At 53.8% G+C, this 23,946-nt stretch overlaps 1 protein-coding gene across 1 annotated transcript; it reads left to right on the forward strand.

The window, feature by feature from the left end:
* The first annotated feature begins 2,804 nt into the window (after positions 1 to 2,804).
* On the forward strand, positions 2,805 to 23,337 carry CD5 (CD5 molecule). Its single transcript, XM_019753985.3, has 11 exons — positions 2,805 to 2,960; positions 13,082 to 13,120; positions 15,405 to 15,701; positions 16,188 to 16,250; positions 16,983 to 17,318; positions 18,873 to 19,166; positions 19,854 to 19,979; positions 20,778 to 20,831; positions 21,736 to 21,858; positions 22,381 to 22,472; positions 22,884 to 23,337. The coding sequence occupies exons 1-10, from the start codon at positions 2,909 to 2,911 to the stop codon at positions 22,467 to 22,469; spliced, it is 1,473 nt and encodes a 490-aa protein (XP_019609544.3). The 5' UTR covers positions 2,805 to 2,908; the 3' UTR covers positions 22,470 to 22,472; positions 22,884 to 23,337.
* Positions 23,338 to 23,946: the final 609 nt, after the last annotated feature.

Genomic DNA, 23,946 nt, shown 5'->3' on the forward strand with positions numbered 1-23,946 from the left:
GGTTCCTAAAATAAGACACCTGGCCTTGGGATCATCCAACCCCATATTTTATGGATAAGTCAGCTGAGGCTTTGAGTGGCCACATGGCAATTTGGGGCAGAGGTGGAACCAGAACACAGGTGCCCTCCTGGGCCAGCCCCCATTCTTGTGTCCCTCCTTCTCCCTTCTCACCACCCCCCACCCATGATATGATTGAGCAGGAACAAAGCTGGGGGAGGGGATGCATTTTCTGAGCTAGGGTGGGGGTGCTGCAAAGCCTGCTCTCCTCAACGGTCTCCCCTTTCCAGGCTACCAAATACAGGTTTCAAAAGATTCAGGTCACTGAGTCATTCAACAAACAAATACTTGCAGGGCTCTTGGCTCCCATCTCAGAACTGAGGCACCTCCTCTGGCCACCAGGCCATCCTCTGGTCTTTGGGAATCATCTTATACGCATTCATTTATTCATTCAACACTGAGGTCCTACTAAGCACAAGTCACATTTCCCGTCCTCCCTCCTCTCCTCCTGATGCCCCTCCCTCCCTCCCAGCCCTCAGCTCCTCCCCCTTCCCCAAGCGAATGCTGTGCCCCCTTTGCCCTGGTGAAGAGGACAAATCCTGGGGGTGCTGGGGAGTCAAAGAGCCCAGAGAGGCTGAGGCGGCGTGGGGTTGACTTACTGACAGATGCACACACACCCCGTGGTTACCTGGTGTGGCCAGAGCAACAGGCAGGTGCCTCTCCAGGGAAGGCCAAGGAGGTACTGATGCCTGGCCCTGGGGGCTGCTAACCCCTCCCCCGCCCCCACCTTTGGCCTCCACCCCGCTGGGCGGCATGGAAAACCCAGCCCGGCTCAGCTGACTTCCTCTTGTGTCATGGAAAATGAGAGTGATGAGGACAGGAAACTACCGCCAGGGATCTGGGGTCTGCGAGGGGGACAGTGGGCCTAGAGGTTGGGAGGGGTGAAGAGAGGGGTAACTAATGGGAGGTGGGGGCAGGGAGGTAGGGGGGCAGGAGGCAGAGGAGGGAGCCTAGGGGCAGCAGCTGGAAAGTGGGGGAAGGCTTTGGGAGTGCAGGGACCCCTTACACTGGGATGGGGGCAGGTGCCCACCCCAGAGGGCTGGACGGCAGCCTTGAGCTGCTTTCCATTTCCCAAAAACAAGCAAAAAAGATTAGAAACCATAACCTTGCCTATGATGAAGACTTTGAGATCAAATAGAAAGCCAAGTGTTTTGTTTGTTTTCTTTGCTTTTGTTAAGTGGGGGTGGGGGTTGTGGCAAGCGTTGTAAACTGAGAGAAACGTGGGTTCAAATCTCAGTTTTGACCTCCAGAGGCCAAGTTTGGTTCTTTCTGAGCCTCAATTTCCTCATCTGTTCGATGGAAAACTCCACCCACTTCCCATGATGATTGGGAAAATGAAAAGAGGCCACGCCCCTGGCTCAGTAGGTGCTCAATGAAATCCTTTCTTCCTTTAGAACTGTGAGTGTGATGAAACAGGCGATGAAGGGCCACTGAACACACTCAGCTAGTATGACCAAGAAAAGTTTCCTAAACACCCAGTCTTTAGGGAAAAAATTACCCAGAGGGGTTTTTGGAGTGTACGCAGGGCAGGGAGCATTCCTCTCTGTGTCCCCGGTGCTTGGCTTGGAGCAAAGATTTGTTGAATGAATGAATAAATGAATGAAAGAAGGAACGAATGAATGAAAAGTATGGGAATTCCAGAGCCACAGGACAGGAGGGATGGCTGTGAGGGCAGGGGCAGGGCCTGGAAGGGCTGAGGCAATAGTGCCTCTGAGGAGATGAAGAGGCCCCTCACAATCCTGCCTGAGATGGTGGGTGTGACCCCCCAATCACACCTGTTGGGGGAGTCCTCGGTCCTTGATCCCAGGCCTCAATTCTTTCCTCCGGTGAAATGATTCAAGCACCCGAAATCCTCCAGGCCTCAAGTAAGTGAGCCTGGGAAATGTTGAACACTGGGGAGCTAAGTGACATCTTGGGCAGCTGCTGAGACGATCTGATTGGCCGGCGGAAGGACAGCACCATCCCCCACCAGCCATGGAGCACCGGGAGCTGATGGGAAGAGGGGGGATGTGGGAGATGCCACCGGGAGCTGGCTCAGACCCCTGCCCTCCAACCTTCATACTCAGCTGTCCTCATGTCCCCTTGCCTGCCATGAATGGCTCAGACTACAAGAAGCCCGAAGGAGCCTGGGTCTGGGCCTCAGTCTACCCTGCCAGGATGTGCCCAGGCCCTGGAGGGCAGGAGCCCTTCCTCCGTCTCAGGCTCCCCCCATCTACTTTGCCTCTTTCTCAATAGGCCAGAGGTTGATTCCAGCTGCTCTGGGAGCAACATCAGCACAGAGATCTCACACACACACACACACACACACACACTGACAAAGGCCCAGCACTCCTAGAGGAGCCCTCTCCTGTGCTTGTTGGTTAAATACCACCTGACCGGTGGGCATTCACCTCCAACTCCCACCCCATCCCCGTAAGGGGAGAGGAGGGTATCATTTGCTCCCACTTTCCACCTCCCACCACCCCAGCACAGCTCAGCACCATCTTGGTGGGACCCCCGCCCCTCAATCCCCTCAGGCCTGCCCTCAGTGGCGCCAGGCTGCCTCCATCCCAGGAGCCCTGCACCAGTGTGTCGTGGTCAGGGCACTGCACCAGCCCTGGGCACCTCGGGCAGGAAGCTGGCAGAAGCCAGGCCTGCCATTCAAACTGGGACAGGTGGTTTTACCAGGAGGAAGTTGACAGTTCAACTTCAAACGTGGGTGACGCAGGCCCCACACTTCTAGCTCCCACCCCTACCGGAGCCTGCCTGCTCCTCCCCTCCTCCCTGAGACGAAGACACAGGGCCAGGGGCCAGACAGCCTCATCCACCGGTGCCAAGCTTGCTGAAACTGAGGCAGGAGGAGGCTGCACCCATGGGGTCTCAGCAACCGCCGCTGGCTACCCTGTTCCTGCTGGGGATGCTGGGTGAGTACCCCGCTGGGGCGTCTGCCAGGGTATCTGGGCTCAGGGTGCAAGGAGGAAATGTCAGTTCTTCCCTTGGTCTGTCTCTGGGGTCCGCATTGTCACCTCTCTGGAGCACCACGGGGGGGTTGGGGCCAACAGCCCCTGCTCAGCTCTCAGCTCCGCTTGTCCCACCCCAGTACCCCAACTCTGCTTCTCTCTCAGCCTGCTGAGGGCCTTACTGTACCGTTCCAGGCGAGATCCATGATAAATCAGACTCAGCCTAGAAATCAAGTCGTCCAGCCCCCACTCATGCGGGCTTCCCCCTGCAGGTCCCCCTGCCCCATGAGCGTCCAGCCTTTACTTGGATGCCTCTGGAGACCAGAAAATCGCCATCTCCTGGGCAGTTCCAATGATGCTCTGGGCAGAGTGGCTGACGCAGGTTGGGGACAGCCTCTGAGGACGCACCTAAGCAGATGTCAAAGAAGAACATCTTAGTTCCTAGCCCCTCTGCTTCTGTCTCGGTGCCCCAGCCAGGCCTGCCAGCCACGGTGTGAGCACACACTCGGTCCAGAGGAGAGACTTCCGAACCTGTCCCCCATAGACCACTGTGGAAACAATCTGGGCCTTCTGCTTGCCGGGGCCTGGGGGTGGGATGGTGGAAGTTGGCAGTCCTCCATCCCCAAGGACTTGGGACACTAGCTCAGGCCCGGAGCCCTGCTGCTGGGGCCATCACTGACACTGGCCAGTGAGGAGGACGGGTGGGGAACAGGGAATGGCAGGGTACGTGCTCCGGCCTGAGCCCTGGGTTCTAAGCCTGGCCATGTGTGACCTCAGATACGTCCCCAAGCCTCTCCGGGCCTCCATCTCCCATTTATAACATGCAGGGGTGAACTGAATGAGATCTGACCAAACTCTCAAGGGTTTGGAAGGTGTGGCAGGGGAGAGAGGTGCTTGACTCCAGGACAGGAGGGAGTTTGAGCCTTCCCAGTTTGGAAGGAAAGGTCTCAGCGGGGACCCTCAGTCCTTCGCAGAGAAGTTGGTGTGCAGGTGTGAGTAGGTGTGAATGTGTGTGTAAATAGGTGTGTGTGTGTGTGTGTGTGTGTGTGTGTGTTTTCATGGGCTGGACATGCCTCCAGATGTAGACTTACTGTCCCCCATATATGTGGTATTGGCACATGTGCACACATTTATATGTGTATTCTTACGTGGACCGATAGGAGGTACAAAATGCCTTCTGTCCCCAGGGCAGAGGCCTAGAGATGGGTCCCTGGCCGCCTTCAGGGACGCTCCTGCGGAGCTGCTGTGACCTCTTTGGCCCTGGGGAGTCCTAGGACCAGGCCCTTAACACCTCCACCTGCCGCCCGCCCTCCTACCCCTCATCTGTGGCCTCTGGCCCCACTGGGTCAGGGGGCTGGCCACGCGCCCAGCTGGGTATGGAGGTATAGGCCCTGCTCCGTGGGAGACCTGAATCCCATCAGGGGTGAGGCTCCTGGCCAGACCGTGCAGGCCCTTTTGCCCAACAGAGCCCAGAGTCAGGAAGACTTGGAGGCAGAGCCTTCACCCCGAGCACAACGGGAACCATCTGGAACCCCAGGAGCATGTGGTTCCCACTCTGTGTGTGTGTGTGTGTGTGTGTGTATGTGTGTTTAAATGTGTAATAAACATTCCTACTGCTCAGTGGGCCACAGCTTACAAAATGCCTTTAAAGCCATTTTCTTCTGTAAGCTCCACAATATTCTATGATGTAGGGGGTCCCATGGTCCCCATTTTACAGTGGGGGAAACTGAGATCCAGAAAAGTCTAGTAACAAGCCCTGGGCACAGCAGCTAGTGAGCAGCAGAGCCGACACGAGCCCAGAACTCCTGCTCTCATGGAGGCCCCTCTGTACCCTTAGCTAAGAGCAAAGACCCACCAAAGCCACTCCCACAAGCAGGGAAATGGCCTCCAGACACAACCGCTACAAGCAGATATGCAGCCACCAAGGGCTGGGGGTCATCAAGGGCCAGGTCTGGGAATGGAGGCAAACAGCACCGGCACTCTTCCAGCCATTGCAAGCAGAGACGCCTCGCCAACACAGCCCTGGGGATGCTGCGGCCTCCTGGCTGGCCTTCCGCTGTACCAGTGACTTGGGGACCTTTGTAGGCAGAAGATGTCCACGGCATGCCTGCGGTCACAGTGATCATGGCTTCCCATAGCTGCTCCCCTCTGCCACTGCCCTGAGCCTTAACCTGCCTGGGGCTCACCTACTAGGGGTAAGGTGGGGAGGCAGCCCTGACCACTGCGTGGCCGGGGCAAGACCAGCCACTGGGACTCCAGAAGCCAGCACTGGGGTGTGAGAAAGTCATGGACTCTGCAGTTTGAATTCCAGTCTGCCACTTGCCAGCTGGGTGACCTTGGACCTATCTGGAAACTTCAGTTTTCTCCTCTGCAAAATGGGAATAAAGTAATGGTCCCTGCCTCACAGAGATTTATAAGGATTAAATGAACCAATGCACGTACAGCTTTAGCAAGAATGTTGGCACACAGTAGAGTAAGTGCTTAATAAGCATTAATAATAATAATAATTACTATCAGAGTCAGCAGGAAACAAGGGGAGGTAGGGCCTGGTAGGGAGGAGAGCCTTACCAGACGTTGGCTTAGCCACCAGTCTTCCTGTTCCCCAACACTCTTGCACAGGCCGTTCCTTCCTTCATTTATTCATCCACAAGTATTTATTGAGCATCTAATATGTGTTCAGCTCCGTGCAAAGCACTGGGGATACAGCAATGAACAAGACAGGAGTCCCTCCCATCATGGATCTGGTACTGTGTGTACCAGGCTAACAGAGGAGACCCATTAGAGAACACAAGTAAATGACCGCCCAAAATATTTACAAATATTGTGATAAGTGCAACCAAGGAAACAGCAATGGTTGAGATAAGTGACCGAGTTCACTGAGGGGCTGTCCCAGTCCAAGGGGCGGGGGGTGGGGGGCTCCAGCTGCAAGCAGGCCGCCCAGCCCACTGTCCCTGGCTGCAGAGGCTGAGGCCCTTGCTGGCTCTAGGCAGGCCTCAGCAGCCCCAGTGAGGAATGGAGGGACCAGGGGCCTAAGGGACTGACACTGGCCCTTCTGGTTACTCTGCTCCAGCAGTTCAGAGGGGTTTTCCACACAGCAACCAGGGAAAAACTCGAACTCTACCTGACAAAACTGACTGAACACCTACTGTGTGTGCGTACGTGCATGTGAGTGTATGTGTGAGCATGTGTGTGTGCTGTGTGCATTCATGCTGTGTGTGTCGTGTGTGCATGTGTGTTGTGTGCACATGCGTGAAGGCCTGTGGGGTTTGGAGCAGCACAAATCTGGGTCTGATTTCTACTTGACCACTCACTAATGACAAGGACACCTCTCTGAGTCTCAGCCTTCCCATGTATAAAATGGGGACAACCACTGTGCCCGCCTCAAAGGACAATAGCATTCAATGCAGTCATTAAATCTAATTCAGTCATTTGTTTATATATTGAGTATATATTGAGTACCCACTATGTGCCAGGCACCATTCTAAAGTGCTGGGGGCACTGCAGTGAGCAATGGAAACCCCCACCTGGTGGATACAACATAATAGTCGAGGTGTGATGGGCAGACAGATAAGAGACATGGTAGGTCAGTGATTGTATGGGTGTTTGGCGTCAAGATTGGTATGGGCTGGGGGATTTGGAGTGCTGGGGGGGCATGCTGTACCTGGGGGGATAGTGGGCCACACGAAAAGATAATGTTTGAGCTAATACTAGTCTAATACTAGCTAATACTAGCTAATACTAGCTAATACAAGTGAGGGAGTGAGGACACTGTGTGGGCCTGGGGAGGACTCCTGGCAGAGGGCCACAGGCGGGTGGGGAGGGGGCTGTGGGGCTTCTGTGAGGACTGGGGCTTTTTCTCCGTTAAACTGAGCAGAGGAGAAAGTGTGCAGAGTGTCCTCGAGAGAAATGGTAACTCTCACTTCTCCAGGTCCACAAGGCCTTATCTTGAACCTCGGACCAGATGAGTTCCGGGATTCAGAATTTCTCAGATTGTAGAAGGTAAATTGTGCATGTGCTGAGCTCATAACACACCAAAGGGGTCTCAGGGAACACCCCCTAATGAAACCCATTCCCACTTCTGCAATGAAGCATGAATTCACATACTCAGAGGGACCCCTAAAGGCTACAAATACCCTCTGGCCAAATGCGTTAGAAAGACTTTTGATTTGGGTTTTGAATTCCAAATAAGGGATGGTGGCCCTGTGCCACTTCCTCTGTAATTTCTATTATCACCCCTACTGTCATCATCATCAGTCTGTACCCTTACGGAGCTGGGCTCTCACGGCTCCCAGAGGGACCCTAATTCTCCCTCCTCCCTGGGAGACACAACTGGTAGGGATGTGGTGGGAACAGGATAGGAAACTGGTGGCAGTTTGCAGAGATTACAAGGGTCCTATGAGCCACTAGACTCCCATAGAGGCTTCCGGAGTTTACCCTCCTTCTCCTCTGCCTCAGTTTCCCCTATCTGTACCACAGGGTGAGCAGGCTCTGGGGTCTCCCAGTGGTAGACTCCCATGGGGGGCCCTGTAAAGTGATTGGGATGGGGTTTCTGCCCTGACTCTACCACCAGCGAGCTGTGTGACCTTGGGCAAATCACTCAGCCTCTCTGAACCTCAGATGCCTAATCTGAAAATGGAGGCGAGCGTGGTCCCTTCTACACAGGGCTGTGTGTGGAAAGAATGAGCCCCTGTGTGTGACAGCTTTGGGATATGTAAAGCTCTGAACACAAAAGGCTTGCTACTGTGAGCCACACATGTAGCTCACACATGTAGCATGAAACACATGCAAATTCAATTAGTGGAGACACACATGTAGCATGAAACGCATGCAAATTCAATTAGACACACCAGGCCACCAGGGAGAGAGAGCAACAGCCAGCTAAATCGTGAAGGTCATTCCTTCTGCCCGAAATCTGCTTGCTATCCTGGGTGAGCGCTTTCCTGGGTGAGCCAAATTAGAGACTCCTTCCTGGGACTCCATGCTGGGGGCTCTCCTGGCATTAGCCCAGCATGATTCTCTGAGTGTTTTGCACATAAAAAGCCTCCTAATCATAAAGCAACCACTTCATCTGGGGCTCTGGCTGAGAAACAGAATTTGGGCCCTTGTGATCTTTGTTTCCCAGACGCCCCAATATAGATGCTGGTTAGACATGGCTCCCTGACTAGTGTCGGCTCAGGAAAAGAGGGGATTCTGATCTGCAGGGACAGCCTGTCATCAGAGGAGAAAGGAGAACCCAGAATGCCCCCAAAGGTCGGCAGACATATGGAATTTGCTGTAAATCTATGAGACATTCACAGACGACTAGGGGGATCGTTGTTTTATCATTGACAAACAGGCCGTCTGACTTCAACCCACACAAACTCAGTCCATTGTTTTATCTGGGAAACAGCGTGATGACAGCCCCCTCCTATGAGGCTGTTGGAGTTGAAATGGGGTCTCCTGTGACAAACCTCTGCTTGCCCTGGGGTCCGTGGAGGGTAAGCGTTCAATCCACGTTCACTGTCGCTGCTGTCATCATCAGTAATGTCCCATCCACCCCCCACCGTCTTGGACCTGGGTACCCACTGGACCCTCAGCAGGCCACATCCTGGCCTCCATGTCCCAGTGTGTAGGGGCTGCCAACGCAGGCTCCCTTGGATCCAGGCAGGCAGGCCAGCCTGGGCTTTATAAATCCTGGCTCTGCTGAGTACCGTAAAGTGGGACTGATCACACAGGTCCGCAAACACTCATCTGCAATTCCAAAACCCAAAAAATATATATGTAAATGGCAAGCGCATTTGGTGCAAACCCTGACCTGTGAATAGGAGGCTATTTATAATCTTGACGCATCCAGCTCAGTGTGAAAATTCATACGTTTTGCTGCAGAGACCATCCTGTGTTTGAAGCCGGGGGCTCTCCAGAAGCAGGGCAGGGCGACAGGTGGCTGCCTCACGGGCGCTGGCAAACCAGAAAGGACAGGCCACTGCCTGGGGCTGGCAGTGACACGGCCTAGGATGACAGAACGACCTATTTTTCAAAAACATCTGAATCTTGGGATTTTTTTACATAAAGCAAAACAAGACAAAACAAAACAAAAATATTTTTTAAAAACGGCCCCTCAAATTTTAAACACTGGTCAGAGCAAATAAACTCACCCATGTCCTATCGAGGCCTGCGGGGTTGCCATACAGAGTCAGGGTGAGAACCACCCGGCATGTTGTGGGGAAGAGGAGAGGGGAGGTAGGGATGAGGATATAAATGTCTCAGCTGCCTTCAAGAATCCATCTACTCCTGACACAGACTTCATGGGGCAGGCAGGTCTAAAGGCTTAAATCTCCACAAATGCAGAAATGACAGAGGTGCTCAAGGAGAGGCCTTCTAACCCTCCCTGGCTTTCTGGCCCTGAGCTTCGCCTGGACATGGCCAGGCTCAGTCCTACACTACGGGGCTTCCAGGGGAGCTTGGCCGGGGAGGGAAGCGGTCTTCGGAGAATTCTTGTTCCCAGCCCCAGCTGCTGGAGTGTCCTTGTGGACGGCAGGTTAGGAAATGGCATAATGCTTGTATGTCTCGTGTCCCTCATGGTCTCCAGGGTCGTCAGGCTTCTGTCTGCAGGTTCTGCCGCAGCAGATCCTCAGGCCTCGGGCTGCAGGCAGGGGCCAGAGGGGTAAGTTGTAGCAGGAAGGGGGTCAGAGGGACCCCAATCACAGTCTGCCAGGTTCAAGGGAAGGACCGCATTGGTTCGAACCCTGAGCAAAGCAGTTAAAAGAATGAAAATAAGCTGAGGACAATCAAAACCTGACTGCCTCCCTGAACAGACAGAATGAATAAGCACCCAGGATACCCCCAGGCACGCATGTCACTGTCCACCTCTGCCCACCCCCTGCAGTTCCCTGAGATACCTCAGAAACTAAAGATTCGAGGTCATAGGTATTTGCACCAGGAGGAAGGTGAGGGATCGTGGACGCTAACTTCCTCATTTTACAGATGAGGAAACTGAGCCCAGAGAGGTTGAATGGCTTGCCAATATCACACAACAAGTTCGTGGGAAAGTCTTCTCCATGGCATGTTTCACTGACTGAACAGAATCACGGGTTTATTCCCTTTCATGAGGTTTACACACCAAGAACATGCAAGAATTGGTGAAACAGAGTAGCTTGGCCCAGAGGTCAAAAAGCACAAAATCTGTGCCAGATGGCCCGACTTCAGATCCCGACCCCAGCTCTCACCAGGTGCTTAGGGTAGTTAGAGAATCTCGTTCAGTCCTCATCTATAATACGGGGATCCGAATATTAGCACTTACTTCGTGGAGCTGGGTGAGGTGTGAGAAAGGTCTCATACAGACATGCCTGGTGCAAACTACGAAAGTGTTGGCAGTGGTGGTAGTCATGATGGTGCTGGAGGGACAGGACAGGAAGTGCTGCTCCACAGAGGACAGACGGCACCCAGAAGAAGGCGGAGCCCCAGAACGCATAGATGGCGTTCTCAGCGGGGGATTTTCTTTTCTAGAATTGTCCTTGGTTCTTCAGCTTGCTCAGTCTTTCCTGAGAGTGCTGTCTGAGCAGGGCTGGAGCCGTTCTGTGTGACATCCGCCAGGACGATCAGGCCCAGTCCTTACCCCCAGGGGCGTCAGGGTCTCGGAACCCAAGCACCTCAGGGTCAGGCTCTAGGTCATGGTCACCTCTGCATCCCCAAACGTGGCACTTTGAAGGCGCGATTGGGTCGCAGAAAGTAAAGAGCTTGGGTTTAGGAGGCAGGCTTATGGCGCAAACCCAGGATTAGTCAGTTGCTGGCAGCATCGCCCCGGACGGGACATTTGTCCTCTGCCAGCATCTATTCCTAGAACATATTCAACTCATATTGTGGTGCTGTGTGGGAGACTGACTATGACGTCTGTAAGGAACCACCCCTGGCACCGAGTACACAGTAGGTGCTCAATAATTGGTAGCTTCTATTCATAATGAATGTTGACCGAGGTGACTTTGGGAATACAAGCGTCTCAAGTGGGAAAGGGAAGTGTGAGCCCCATGAGCCGGCTCTCCAAGCGTCCTGGACAGGGATTCCTCCCAATGGGAAAGCTCCCGGCAGGCGTCAGTCCTACCCACATCTGTCCCAGGCCCAACCGGTGCCACAGTCAGTAGCAGCAGCTCTGAGCACTGAACATGAGCCAGGAAGCCACCGTGCTAAGTGCTTTACATAGATTATGTCATCTCATCCTCCCAGCGTCACTATAGAGCTGGTCCTATTTTTGTCCCCATGCTGTGGATGAGGAAACCACGGCTCAGAGGGACTAAGAGACTTGCTCCTCAGGGCCCAGAAGCAGGAAGTGGCAGAGCTGGCAGCAGAGAAAGGCGTCAGTGCTTGAAAACCCGTTCTGTGTCATACAGCACTCAAGGGTGGATCTTTGGGTTCCCTCTCCCCATAAGTGCCACTTCAAGTTGCCTCAGCCTTCGTGGCTTAGCCTGTCTTAGCTAAAAGTAGACAGCCCCATTCACAATGGGAAGCTTGGTCCAGAGGGAGGTGGGAGTGAGGACAGGAGACAGAGGTGAAGGCAAGGCAAAGGGCCTCCTGCCTCCTCTCTCACCACGCCAGCGTGGACATCTCCACCATGTCCTCCGGCGTCTGCTGACCACTGCACGGATCAGATGATTGACAGCTGGTAAACCCCTCCCACCCAGGCCAGAATTCTGGTCACTGCTCTGGGCCCCACACTTCCTCTGTGTGAGAAATACCTTCCCCTTGTGAGACCCATGACTCCCAGGACAACCATGAAGGTCTCTTGCCAAGACGGGGGAAACACTACAGGGCAATGACGACTTCATTACCAGGAGTCTTGGTTTGGAGAAGAAGGTGAGCTGGCAGGGGCAGGTTTCCCCTTAAAATTCTACTACCAGTTCAGAACACTCAGGCAGGAGCAGGCTTTTTAAAACACACTTTGTTGTTTTTTGTCAACACCCAGCAACATTTTCTCAAAGGCAACTTAAACCAGCCATTTACTACATAAAGTAGTTACCCTGACCCAGTGCTGTCCCGCTCCCAATTGAGAAGTCAGTCAATGCGTCAGACAGATGGCAGTCAAAACACCTGTTCTGTGACTGATAAAGCTGGGTGACGACACAGGCGTGCCACCCCGTCCCATTCCCACCCAGATCAAACCTCCACCCCACCACAGATAGGGTAGCCACAGGCTGCTCTGCTGAAAGACGCCCCTCTTCCCACAGTGGGGCTGGGAGGAGGTGGGACTTCCCAAATCACCCACATTCCTATTGGTTGGGCCCAGGCAGGAGCCATGCCAGTCAGAAGGCCAGTTCTCTACAGACCATGTTTGCTGGCGCTGTGGCCTTGGCTCCTTTGCCAACTGGCTGTGCTACCTTTGACATTGCTTTGAATCAAAATCTCTTTGACCTTCGATATCCTCCTCAGAAACTGGGAGCTGTGAAAGATAAATTGCTGTCGTTCTTGTCCTGCCTTGGGAACACTAAAAAGTAGCCAGGTCGTCTTGGATTCCCTTGCTGGCTCATTTCCTGATTCTCTAGAACTATGGAGTTCAAACTTTTTTGACTGGAAGCAACATACAGGACATTTTCACTTTGCAACCTAACACACAAAAAGTAACCCTTGGCCTTACAACTCATGGTGCATTCTGGCATCCCCTATTCTAGACCATTTCATTTTTTAAAAAAACTGATGGTTGCATCACTACATATTTTTTAAAAAGTCAATGGTTGCAATATTGCATATTACTACAAAGAGATAGCAGGGGGAAATTTGAGGGTGATGGAACTATTGTATGCCTTGATTGGGATGGTGATTACACAGACCTATGTGTTCATTAACAGTTGCAGAATTGTGCACTAAAGGAAAATCCTTTTTACTGCATGTTCATTTAAAAAGTAAACTTTTAAAACAAGAAAAAAAATTGATGGTTGCAGCCCACTAAATTGATTTCATGATCCACGTAGGGGTTACGACAGGTAGTATGAAAACTCCTACCCCTGAACCCCACAATTGTGGGGCAGGGGGAGGCAGAAAAGGCCATTGCTCAGCCTGTGGGTGAAGGGAGCGGGAGAGAGACTTCACTTCCTGACACTGCTCTCTCCTTTCCACAGTCACTTCCTGCTTCAGAAGGTCCAACCAGGAGGACTCAGGTAAGGAAGAATCGCACAGAGGCCTGGGGTGGAGGTGGGGAGAGAGGGAACAGGGCTGTGATTCCGTCAGGCTGTAGGGATTCCTACAATTAAGAAACCGGCCCCTCCACATGAGTGAACCCACCCAACAGAGAGAGAGAACCCCACCCCATATGTGCATGTGAACGCACACACACTCGCGCGCACACACACACACACACACACCTTCACGATGCCCGTGTGCACGTGGATGCTCACAAATGCTAGTTCTCATGATAATTATCATTATGATTCACTCATCATGCACAGAAAACATACTGGCCTATAGATGCACCTTGCAAAGTCCTGTTTCCTACCTAGTCCTGCCCGATGCTCCCTGGTCAAAGATGTTCGCAGCTGAGGCTGCAGAGAGAGGCTGTACCCAATTGTAAAATGTCTTGAATGTCCTGCCTTTAAAGTTGGACTTTAATCCTAGAGGCTAATGTTTCCCGAACAGGGTCCCATGGGACACGTTGGACAAAGTGTAGGCAATAACACATCACCCACCGGAGACTGACAGTGTACACTGGCCTAGTAAAGGCTCTGAGAAGTCCTGCAGCAAAGAAACCTGTTAAATATTTAGCTCAGCACTTCCCAGACTCATTTCACCACAGACCTCTCTTTTTCATATTTCCTGAGATAATATCAGGCTGAGTGCATTTGGGGAGAAATGTGGCTGGAGGCTCTCATGAAGTCACTGTGCAAACACAGAGCCACAGAGGCCTTGGAAGGCCCTGAACCGGGCCCTGGAACCCTGCAATGGCATCTGGGCTCTAGCAGGTGGCTTGGCCTCTGAGCCCCAATTTCCTCCACCTGTAGAATGGGGAGAAAATCTCTTCCCTGGTGAGAATTCAGTGAGTCAGTTTGCTGGAAGGAAAGCTACAAAATGCCAATATCAGGCGTGGGGACTAGCCCCCTCCCCTGGCTCTTTGGCTCTAACTGGCAAGGTGACCTTGCCCAGCTCAAGCCCTGTGCACTGGTCCCCAAATGCCTCATCTGTGGGAAGAAAAAAAAGCAGCCTGACCAACAAATTCCCAATCAGGGAAAACCTCCACCTCAGAATCACTTGGAAGACTTTTTCACATTCAAAACAATTTTTTTTTTTTCTTGAATAAGTAACACAGTTGCCTGGCTTAAAACCTTAAACATACAAAAAGATCTACAATGAAGAATCTCATTTCCATCTCTATCCTCCATCTGCTCAGTCCTTCCTCCACCCTAACACCCCAGGTAATAACCACGTTTATTCGTTTCTTGCATATCCTTCCAGAATCTCTTTATGCAAATACAAATACATATGCTTAATTTTTCCTTCTTGGAGCTTTAGGAAATCACACAAGTTGTGTCTCTACCTGTGACCCAGCAATTCCGCATCTAGGTATTCTCCCAAGAGAAATGGGAACATGGCACCCACACCAAGACAAAGTACATGAATGTTCATAGTAGCCAAACCCTGGAAGCACCCAAATGCTTAATGGATGAACCAATTGTAGCCTGTCCACACAATGAAACCGTATTCAGCGATCAAAAGGAAGGAACTGCTGCTATGTCCAGCAACAGGAAAAACCTCAAATGCTGAGCCAAAGAAGCCAGACTGGAGGAAAAAAAAAAAAAAAAGAAAAAATGCTGAATGAGTCCACTTCTGTGACATTTTAGAACAGGCAAAACTAATGTTTAATGACATAAAGTGGATCAATGGCTGCCTGAGGCTGGATTCAGGGAACTTTCCGGGTGATGGAAATATTCCATATCTAGAGTGTGTTGGTGATTACAGGCATATACACATTTGTCCAATTCCACTGAACAAATAACCTTAAAAAGAGTGCATTTCACTGTATGTAAATTGGACCTCAATAAAATTGATTTTAAAAGTTAGAGAGAGAAAAAGAAACAGGCGCCAGGCCCTATCTTGGATCCATTGAGACAGAATTTCCAGGAGTGGGGAGATTCTGCTGGACAGTGGGTGCTGATGACCCCTGCCCTCTGCTCCAAGTTCCCATGGGCTCTGAGGTCTGAGCCCCATCCTCCTAGCCCAGCATCAGGGGGCTGCCTGGGTCAGGAGCAGCCCCACCTTGAGTTTCTGAGATGTCCGTGCAGTGTCCCAAAGGAGGTACTCACAGGAGCAAGGTCAAGGCAGGTAGCCTGTGGGGCCGAAGGGAACCTGGCTGGGTGTGGGGGCCCACACAGAGATGGGGCTGCAGTGGGGGGCCCTCACGGAGGGCCCTTCCCAGACTGACCCCGCCTCCACCACCTCTTTGACCCCTAGTGCTCCAGGTGAGACTAGGAGGCTCCAACTCTCCGTGTCAAGGCCAGCTGGAGATCTACTTCCGTGGCATGTGGCACACGGTTGACAGCCAAAGCCAGGACAGCCAGCGGGATCTCAAGCAAGCCTCTGCTCTCTGCCGGAAGCTGAACTGTGGGGAGGCCTTGGCCCTCGCCCACTTCCCTTCCTTCAACAGTCCCCAGAACCAGGTCACCTGCTACGGACAACTGGCGACCTTCCAGCACTGCAACGCCAGCAAGGCAAACCATAGCACACACCCTCTGGGCCTGATCTGCTTAGGTGGGTAACCAGCTGGCCACATGGGTTCCCTGGCCTGGGCACCACACCCGAGGAGGCTGCCCACGGCCTGTGAGCTGGGGCGTGAGCGGGCAAAGAGAAGGGGTTCCCTGATTTACAACTACATCTCCCCAAACCATACACCAGTGCGGAACTGGAGGGGAAGGCTGAGAGGGTGCTGGTACTTGTCTGGCAGGCTGGCAAGGGTCATGGACCTGGTTCTGCCAGCTGCTAACTTCATTGTCTCCTCTTAACCTCATTTTCCCAACTGTAAAATGGCTGGTCCTGCCCACCTCACAGGAGGCTTAGAGACAATGTGTGGGTAAAGTGGGTTTCAGGGGCAAGTGGTACTTACATCATGAGTTCCACGTCCTTCTCAACACTGCTGGTTGCCCCCGCCTTCTCCACACCCTCCATTCTTCCCTTCTCCCCACTCCTTCTCCCTCCGGGGGTCCCTTGCTCCTTCCTCACCAGAGTGTCTCATTGCAGAGCCCCCGAAGACGACCCCTCCTCCCACAAGCCCATCGCCCACAACCACTATGGAGCCCACAGGTAAGAGGATTCTGAGGCCTCCTGAGGGTAGGGTGTCAGATTTAGCGATTAAAAACGCAGGATACGGGCTGGCCTGATGGCTCAGATGGTTGGAGCACGGTGCCGAGGTCGCCGGTTCGGTTCCCACTTGGGCCAGAGAGCTGCGCCCTCTACAGCTAAGAATGTGAATAATAGCTCTCCCTGGAGCTGGGCTGCCACCAGCAGCCAGAGGTTGGCGTGAGGTGCCGTGGGCTACCATGTGCTGCCAGGAGCGGCCGGTGGCCAATGTGAGTGGCCGGCAGCTGGAGTGAGTGACCGGCAGCCAGTGTGAGTGGCTGGCAGCCAGCAAGAGCTGCCGTGAGCTGCTTTGAGCAGCCCACTGACGACTGGCGACTGACTGCCTCAGCTGGGGGGAGCGCAAGGCTTATAACACCAGCATGAGTCAGGGTGCTGTGTCCTACACAACTAGACTGAGAAACAACGGCTTGAACGGGGCGGGGGGAGGGGGGGAAGAAGGAGGAAAAAAAAGAAAAACAAAGCACAGGATGCCCAGTTACGTTTGAATTTCAGGTAAACATGGAAAGTTTTAGTGGAAGATTTATCCCATGCAATATTTGGGAACCTCACCACTTCCCAGCGCCATCAGCCAGTCAGTCATTTGCCCATATGTTGGAGCCAAAGAGCCCGGAGCAAGGAGGGCCCCACTGCAGGCTGTCTGCGCTGACTCACACCCCATCCCCTCTCTGCCCCCAGCTCCTCCCAGGCTGCAGCTGCTGCCAGGGCCCAGGGGCCTGCGGTGTGCGGGCATCCTGATGTTCTACCATGGCAGCCTGGGTGGCACCATCAGCTACAAGGACCAGGACTGGACCCAGGACCTGGGGAACCGCATCTGTGCGGCCCTCCAGTGTGGCACCTTTCTACGGCACCTGACGGAGGCCGACGAGGCAACCAGGCCACAAGCCCCAGGGGAGAGCGAGCCCTTGCCAATTCGATGGAAGATCCAGAATGCAAGCTGTGCCTCCCTGGAGCAGTGCTTCAGAAAAGTCCAGCCCTTGGAGGGCGACCAAACTCTCGCCCTCGTCTGTTCTGGTGAGTGAGCCGGACCAAGACCCATGGGCGCCCCCAATGGGCAGTCACTGCAAAGCCCCTGTGTAGCGGGGGCACCAGGCACTATGGAGAACGCAAGGGGAGGAATGTAGGGGGCAGGGTGGGGTGAGGAGGGGCACTCACACCTCATTCCTCGGGAGTCTCTGCAAAGCAACTTGAACAAGCCCGAATGCACCTCTGGCTGGGCTACCACATGGGGACGTGGGCTCAGCAGAGCTTCCAGGAGAAAGCAAAGTCTCCCACTGGGTTTTGAAGGAGGAGAGGGGCATGGGTTCAGCGGAGCAAAGGAGAGAAAGTTTCTAGGCGGGAATCGTGGCTTGTGCCAAGGGCCCGAGCAGGATGGAGCACTTGTGGGGGGCAAGCCTTGCAGGAGGGGAGTTTATAAATCCGGTGAGGTTGTAGTGATGGTGAGAGGTGGGAGGTCCCTGGGGCACAGCAGGCAGAGGGAGACCAGAGCAGGTCCCCCAGAGGGCCTCCTGCACAGGCTTCCCGACCACAGGCAGAGACTGGCGATGCTGGTGTGGTTGAGGGGAGGAGGCCGATGAGGCTGGTCTGTGGGACCCCAAAACCAGGATCAATGGAGAATCTGAGGGGAAAGAGACCACAGTTCAAAATGCAGAAGAATAATCAGCCTGCCTTGGGACGGAGTGGGCTCCTATCAGCTGGAGTGTTCTGGTGGAGTCCAGACTTTAAGGAGTCATACGTCCTGCCAGCGACCAATCCAGGACGTTCTTTCATTTTCACAAGTGCCTTCGGAGGTGGTATTACTATTATCCCCACTTTACAGATGAGGAAGCTGAGGCTTGGAGAGGTTACATTTCTTGCCCAATATCATAGAGCACTAGCTGAGATTTCCACTCTCGCGGGGTCACTCTAGAGCCTGTTGTCTAAGCTTTGGCTACTCACAGTGTGGTCCCGGACCAGCAGCAATGGCGCCCTCGGGGGCTGGGTAGAAATGCAGACTCTCAGGCCTCACCCCGCCCTCCTGAGTCAGGATCTGCATTTCAGCAAGGTCCGGGCTTCATATGCACAAAGCTAGGAAGCATGGCTCTGGCCACTGAGCTAGAGTGTGTTGGTGATTACAGGCATATACCCGTAATGGAGCGGAGATGTTTCCCATTCCTGGGCCTCAGTTTTCCTTTCTGAAAAGCCCTCTTGCCTCCCAAGGAGCAGCAAGGGAATGACAGAATCATTCTAAGAGGAAAGTGGAGCCTATTTCCCATTGCTCTTCTCTTAGCTCCACTTGGTCAGGGGCCACGCCCTGCTGGTGGCTGCCAGCTTCTTCACTGAAAGTACCCATGCTGTGGTGTCTCAGGACAGCTGCCGACAGCTGCCCAGAGACAAGGGAAGTGCCAGAAAGAATGCCAGAAAAAGGGAAGGACAGAAAGGAAGGTTGTCCCACATGGTGTCTAACCCCCTGTGAGCTGGCCCCTGCCGTGGCCCACACTCTGCCCATGGCATGGGGCTAGGCATGCAGGCTCGGGGCTGAGGGAGGTTTCTCCGTGCCTGTCACCTCATCTTCCATTGCTTCTCCAGATTTCCAGCCCAAGGTGCAGAGCCGACTGGTGGGAGGCAGCGGCATGTGTTCAGGCACCGTGGAGGTGCGCCAGGGCAAGCAGTGGAAAGCCCTGTGCAGTAACAGCCGCTCGGCCAAGGCAGCAGTGCGGTGGGAGGAAGTGTGCCGGGAGCAGCAGTGCGGCAATGTCAGCTCCTACCAGGTGCTGGGTACTGGTGAGAAGACCGCCCAGGGGCTCATCTGTAAACAAGAGAAGCTGTCCCAGTGCCACCAGCTTCAGGACCACAGACCCTGCAAGAGGGTGTTTGTCACATGTGAGTTGGCCACAGCCCACGGTGGGCGGAGGGCAGTTGTGGATTTTCCCTCTAAGACCCAGTCAGTGAGCATGTTTTTGAAGACTAGGCCCCAAGAGCTAGACAGAGAGCCTCACGACCCCCCAAAAAGGATGGAGAGATGGCACATGGGGGATGAGAGAGCAAGAGTACTCAGGCAGCAAGGAGTGTGAGCCATAAAGAGGGGACTGGTCATAACTGTCAGGCAGCTAATGAGTGACAGAACCCCATTCTATCATCTACTCTTCCAGGATGGAGGATAGAAAAGCAAGGGGTACACGCTACGTGTTTGCTACACTCACGGTAACTGAATAGCGCAGTAAAGACAGAAATGGAGGGATGGATAGCTAGCTATTGGTATATGATCACACATCAGTGCCATATATGATGGCAGGGCGATCCCTTATAAATGGCAAATGGTAGAAAGTTAAATAGCTGATTACAAGAGTGGCAAGTCATAGCGGGATGGTGACCTGTTAGAAGATAAATGGTAGATGGGTGAATGTGCAGCAGAAAATTCTACAGATGGGTAGAGAGACAGCCAGAGAGATAACTGCCCTCCACACATGCTGGTGAATTACTGGGGAAGCCAGCCATCATCTTCCATCTTGAATGGGTGGTTTTGATACCCAGGGGGTGAGACTGACCTCACTCCTCTGCCTCCCCCAGGCCAGGACCCAAACCCGGCAGGCCTGGGTGCAGCCGCAGTGGCCAGCATCATCCTGGCCCTCGTGCTGCTGGCAGTGCTGCTGGTCATGTGCGGCCCTCTCGCTTACAAGAAGCTGGTGAAGAAATGTAGGTACAGGTGCCCCAAACCACCTTCCTTTCAAGCCCCTGTGTGGGGAGATGGGAGGGCTGCACTCGTCCCCTGGAGGGGGGGCTCCGCCTCCAGCACCTCTGCTGCATCACCCAGCCCCACCCCTCTCCTGCCTGCTGGCCTTGTTCTGCCCAAAGTAACAGAAACAGAAAGTGAGGAACATCATAGTCGCGGACTCACCCGTTCCTGGGGCCCAGCTGAGACCCACTCCAGGCCAAAGGGAGGACAGGGCCAGTTTTTAGACAGTGATGGGCCCAGCGGGTCATCAGCACGGCCTCTGACCTCAGGAGACACACATCCCAGACCCAGGTCTACCATTTACCAGTTGGACATGATGCTAACTGAGCCCCTAACTCTCTGAGTCTCAGTTTCCTCATCTACCAAATGGGCGATTAGTCACCTAGTGTCTGTAGCAGGCTGTTAGCCTTATCTTGCAGAACTCAGGAGAAAATTATTCAGAGACAAGGAAGTGAGATTAGAGGGGCTGAAAAGAGAAGGCCCAGAGGTGGACAATGTTGGCTGGTCCCTAGCGTCCTTCTAGGTCTTAATTCTGGTTCTAAACAGTCATTTCTCCTGGAGAACCAGCCTCTTCAGCACACTCGCTCCTTTAGCACTAGATGGGTCCAGTTCTGGCCCAGGCGAGTCAGAAAACTGAGGCCCCCAAAGACTTCAGGGGACACAGTCCAACAGTGCCCCCCTTCAGCTGCACCTGCCGCCTCCTCCCACACTCCCCCCCCCACCTGCCCCCACTCTGATGTGCCTTTTCTTTCCCCCAGTCCGCCAAAGGAAGCAGCGCCAGTGGATTGGCCCAACGGGAATGAACCAGAACAGTAAGTGTCCCCAGAGGCAGGGTCCTCCCTTGGCCCCAGCCAGTGCCCACCAGACTCAGGAAGGAGCTTGAAGCCTCTGAGCTCCACCATGCTCGTCCAAGGTGTGACTGTGCCAACAGGTGTTAACAGGTGGTACTCACAAAGGAGGACTCCACGATCAAATCAATTTGGAAATCCATGACTTAAGGAAAGCTAGGCAGGGCTCTTTGTTTCGGGACTTACTAGAACCTTAATGGGCATTTTTGCATAGTTCATCTCCAAAGAGTTGGGTTGTCCCCATCTTTTAATGTCCCCATTAAGAAGGGTTGTCCAAGCTAGTTTTATCATGGAATGTCTTTATAATGAAATAACTTTAAAATATCAGTTTTAAAATCGTTTCATGCAGCCAGCCTAACCCCACCCCCGAGCCTTCCTCCTCGCTCCTAGCCACAGCTAAACCCACCCTCGTGGACGGAACCACAGACCTTCTTCTCCCTCCCACTCCACATTCTTACCCCCTTTACAAAATCAAGGGCCAAATCCCCCAAGAAGGTTCCACATTGTTGTCTTTTTTATAAAGGCCCTCAGCTCTGGGAAGGCAGGGAGTACATCTGCCCTATCCCTTGTGTTTCAATCCCCTGCTTCATAAATGCTTGATGATTGACTAACTGACCTACTGGAGGCCCACCAGCCAATCAGCTTGCTGACCAACCCAAAGCTACTCTAAGTCTGACCCCTGCTGGTATGAACCTGTCCCAGAAGAAAGGCAAAGAGGGGCACATTGAAGGAGCTGTGGGTGCCCTTGCCCTCGTCCCCATGGCACAGTGGGAACAGGAAATTAAAGTTCTGGGCCCCTGTTGGGAAGGGGGAGGAGGAGTCACAGCAGCAGGTCTAATGACACTGCCTCCTGCATCTATCTGCTCAGTGTCTTTCCATCGAAACCACACGGCAACTGTCCGCCGGTCCCAGGTTGAGAACCCCATAGCCTCACACGTGGAGAACGAGTACAGTCAGCCTCCCAGGAACTCCCAAGTCTCAGCTTACCCAGGTAAGCACCAGCGGGCGCGCGCTCCTAGGAGTGACAGCAGGCCTGGAGCGGAGATCGTGTGATCACCCAAAGGGAGAATGGGGGCCCCAGGGAGAGTGGGGATCAAACCGACAGTCACAGCAGGGTGTGGAAGGGATGCAGCCTTAACAGGCCACTCAACTATAGAGAAGAGGCACTGGGACGCCATTAACCCCGGCATGGCCATGACCTCACAGGCCTGCTTCACTGCAGGGCCTTGCAGGCTGGATGGTAAGCGAGGCAGAGCAGAGCCACCCGGTGGCCTGCAGGGACCCAGTATCACGCTCCCTGACTGGCACTAACAATTAAGCCCCAGGGAGCCTAGAGTTCAGCATCATTCGTGAACACGTGGCTGATTTGATCCAGATCCAGGGCTGTCAAGCCACCAGCTCCGAAAGCCCCTTTGACCTCCGACCCCCGCTGGGCTCTGGGCTCCGAGGGGCTGTCTCTGCGTAGCCTGGTGGGATAAGCCCGCTGCAAGTGGTTTCTTTCCTTTCTCTGCAGCTCTGGAAGGGGCCCTGCACCGTGTCTCCACCCAGCCCGATAACTCCTCTGATAGTGACTACGACCTGCACGGGACTCAGAGGCTGTGAAAGGTGAGCCCGGCGCTGGGCACCCAGGCGTCCCGCACAGCCCTGGGGATGAGCGCCAGCCACTGCTACTCACCGCCTGCCCACCCTACCCACCCACGAATGGGGGACTCCAAGCGTCTTAACTCATGGAAGGGGAAAGAATAAGCATCAATGATTTGGGTGATGGGAACTGATTTGGTAATTAAAGCAGAGGAATCACCAACCTTAGCACCACCTTTTAAACATCACTTCAGAAGATCACCCAAAACAGCCCCTAGGAGTTTCCTGATGGACTTACACCCCCAAAAAGCTGCCAGCAGGAAAAAGAAGCCCCTGACCCAGAGCTGTCCCTGACATTGGGGTCTGTCCCCCACCTCCTGGAACCTGCTCCAGGTGTGAGGTTTCTTCCTCTGACGTTTCCCTCTTGCCCCACAGAACTGGGAACCAGGAACAAACATCCAGAGTCAGACCTTTTGTCCTGAGAACACTGCCTTCACCGCTTGGAAATGACATCCCCGCCAGAACAAGGATGGAGGGAAAGGCCTTTCCAACATGTCCTACTGCCCTGCAGTTGCAGGCCAGCTCTGACACGTCCTGCGGGAGCCTGGCCCAGTGAAGCCCCCCAAACAGCTTGGCTGGCCCCTCAAGTGTGGGAACTGTGAAAAGGCAGAACCAACAAACAAGTACCCCCCAAGCAGAGACATGTGGGGGCCAGGCTGGGCCCCCACCCCGTGTGTGGGAAGCAGCACCGGAGGAGAATGGGCTGTCTCCTCCCTCAGATCCCAGAGAGCATTGCGGGGAAGCTCACAACTGGGGGAAATGTGGGGGCGGAGTTTGCTAGTGTATTTTTAATATGTTCTTTGTAAATAACGCTTTTTTTACTTCCTGAGAACTAAGTGCCCGGCCTCCTCAGTCTAGGGTCCACCCCCTGGATCCTCCTGGGGGTGCCCAAGGGAAGGGATGCCTGTTGTGGGACCACGAGGGCTGCACACCTGACACAAAGACAGCTTAACACGTCACAGGAGCTGCTAGCAAGGGTTTCGTGTGGGCGCCCAGGCTTCACGTGGCCGCCTGACCCAGAGTCCCATCACCACCCCTCCCCCACAGCCTCTCACTTCAAGATTTCCTAACAGAGAGCAGGACCTTTGGCTGTCAAGGCCACAGGGTTCCAGTGCCACCTCAGGGCCCTCCACAATGGAGGGGGGGCGGCTTGTAAATCCTAGTCGATTTGGCATTTTGCTTCATAGAGCAGTTAAAAGTCCAAAGCTAAAGGGGTTTCAACTGATCACAGTTAAGCTTCTGAGAAAAGGGAGCGTCAGAGAAAAGGGCTAAAAGTTCCTGTGGGTTAAATAACTCCCTCAATGGAAACAGTCTCCTCCACTAGTCGGGGAGCCCAGACACACACCAAATTCTGAGGTGCCCGGGTTTCCCTAACTACATGAAAGAGGAGGAGGTCTAAGTGAGAACTGAGGGTCTGGTGAAGGGAGAAGCTGTGCCG

This window comes from Rhinolophus sinicus, chromosome 14 (assembly GCF_057876585.1).
Source record: "Rhinolophus sinicus isolate RSI-liver-muscle chromosome 14, RSI-T2T, whole genome shotgun sequence".
NCBI lineage: Eukaryota > Metazoa > Chordata > Mammalia > Chiroptera > Rhinolophidae > Rhinolophus > Rhinolophus sinicus.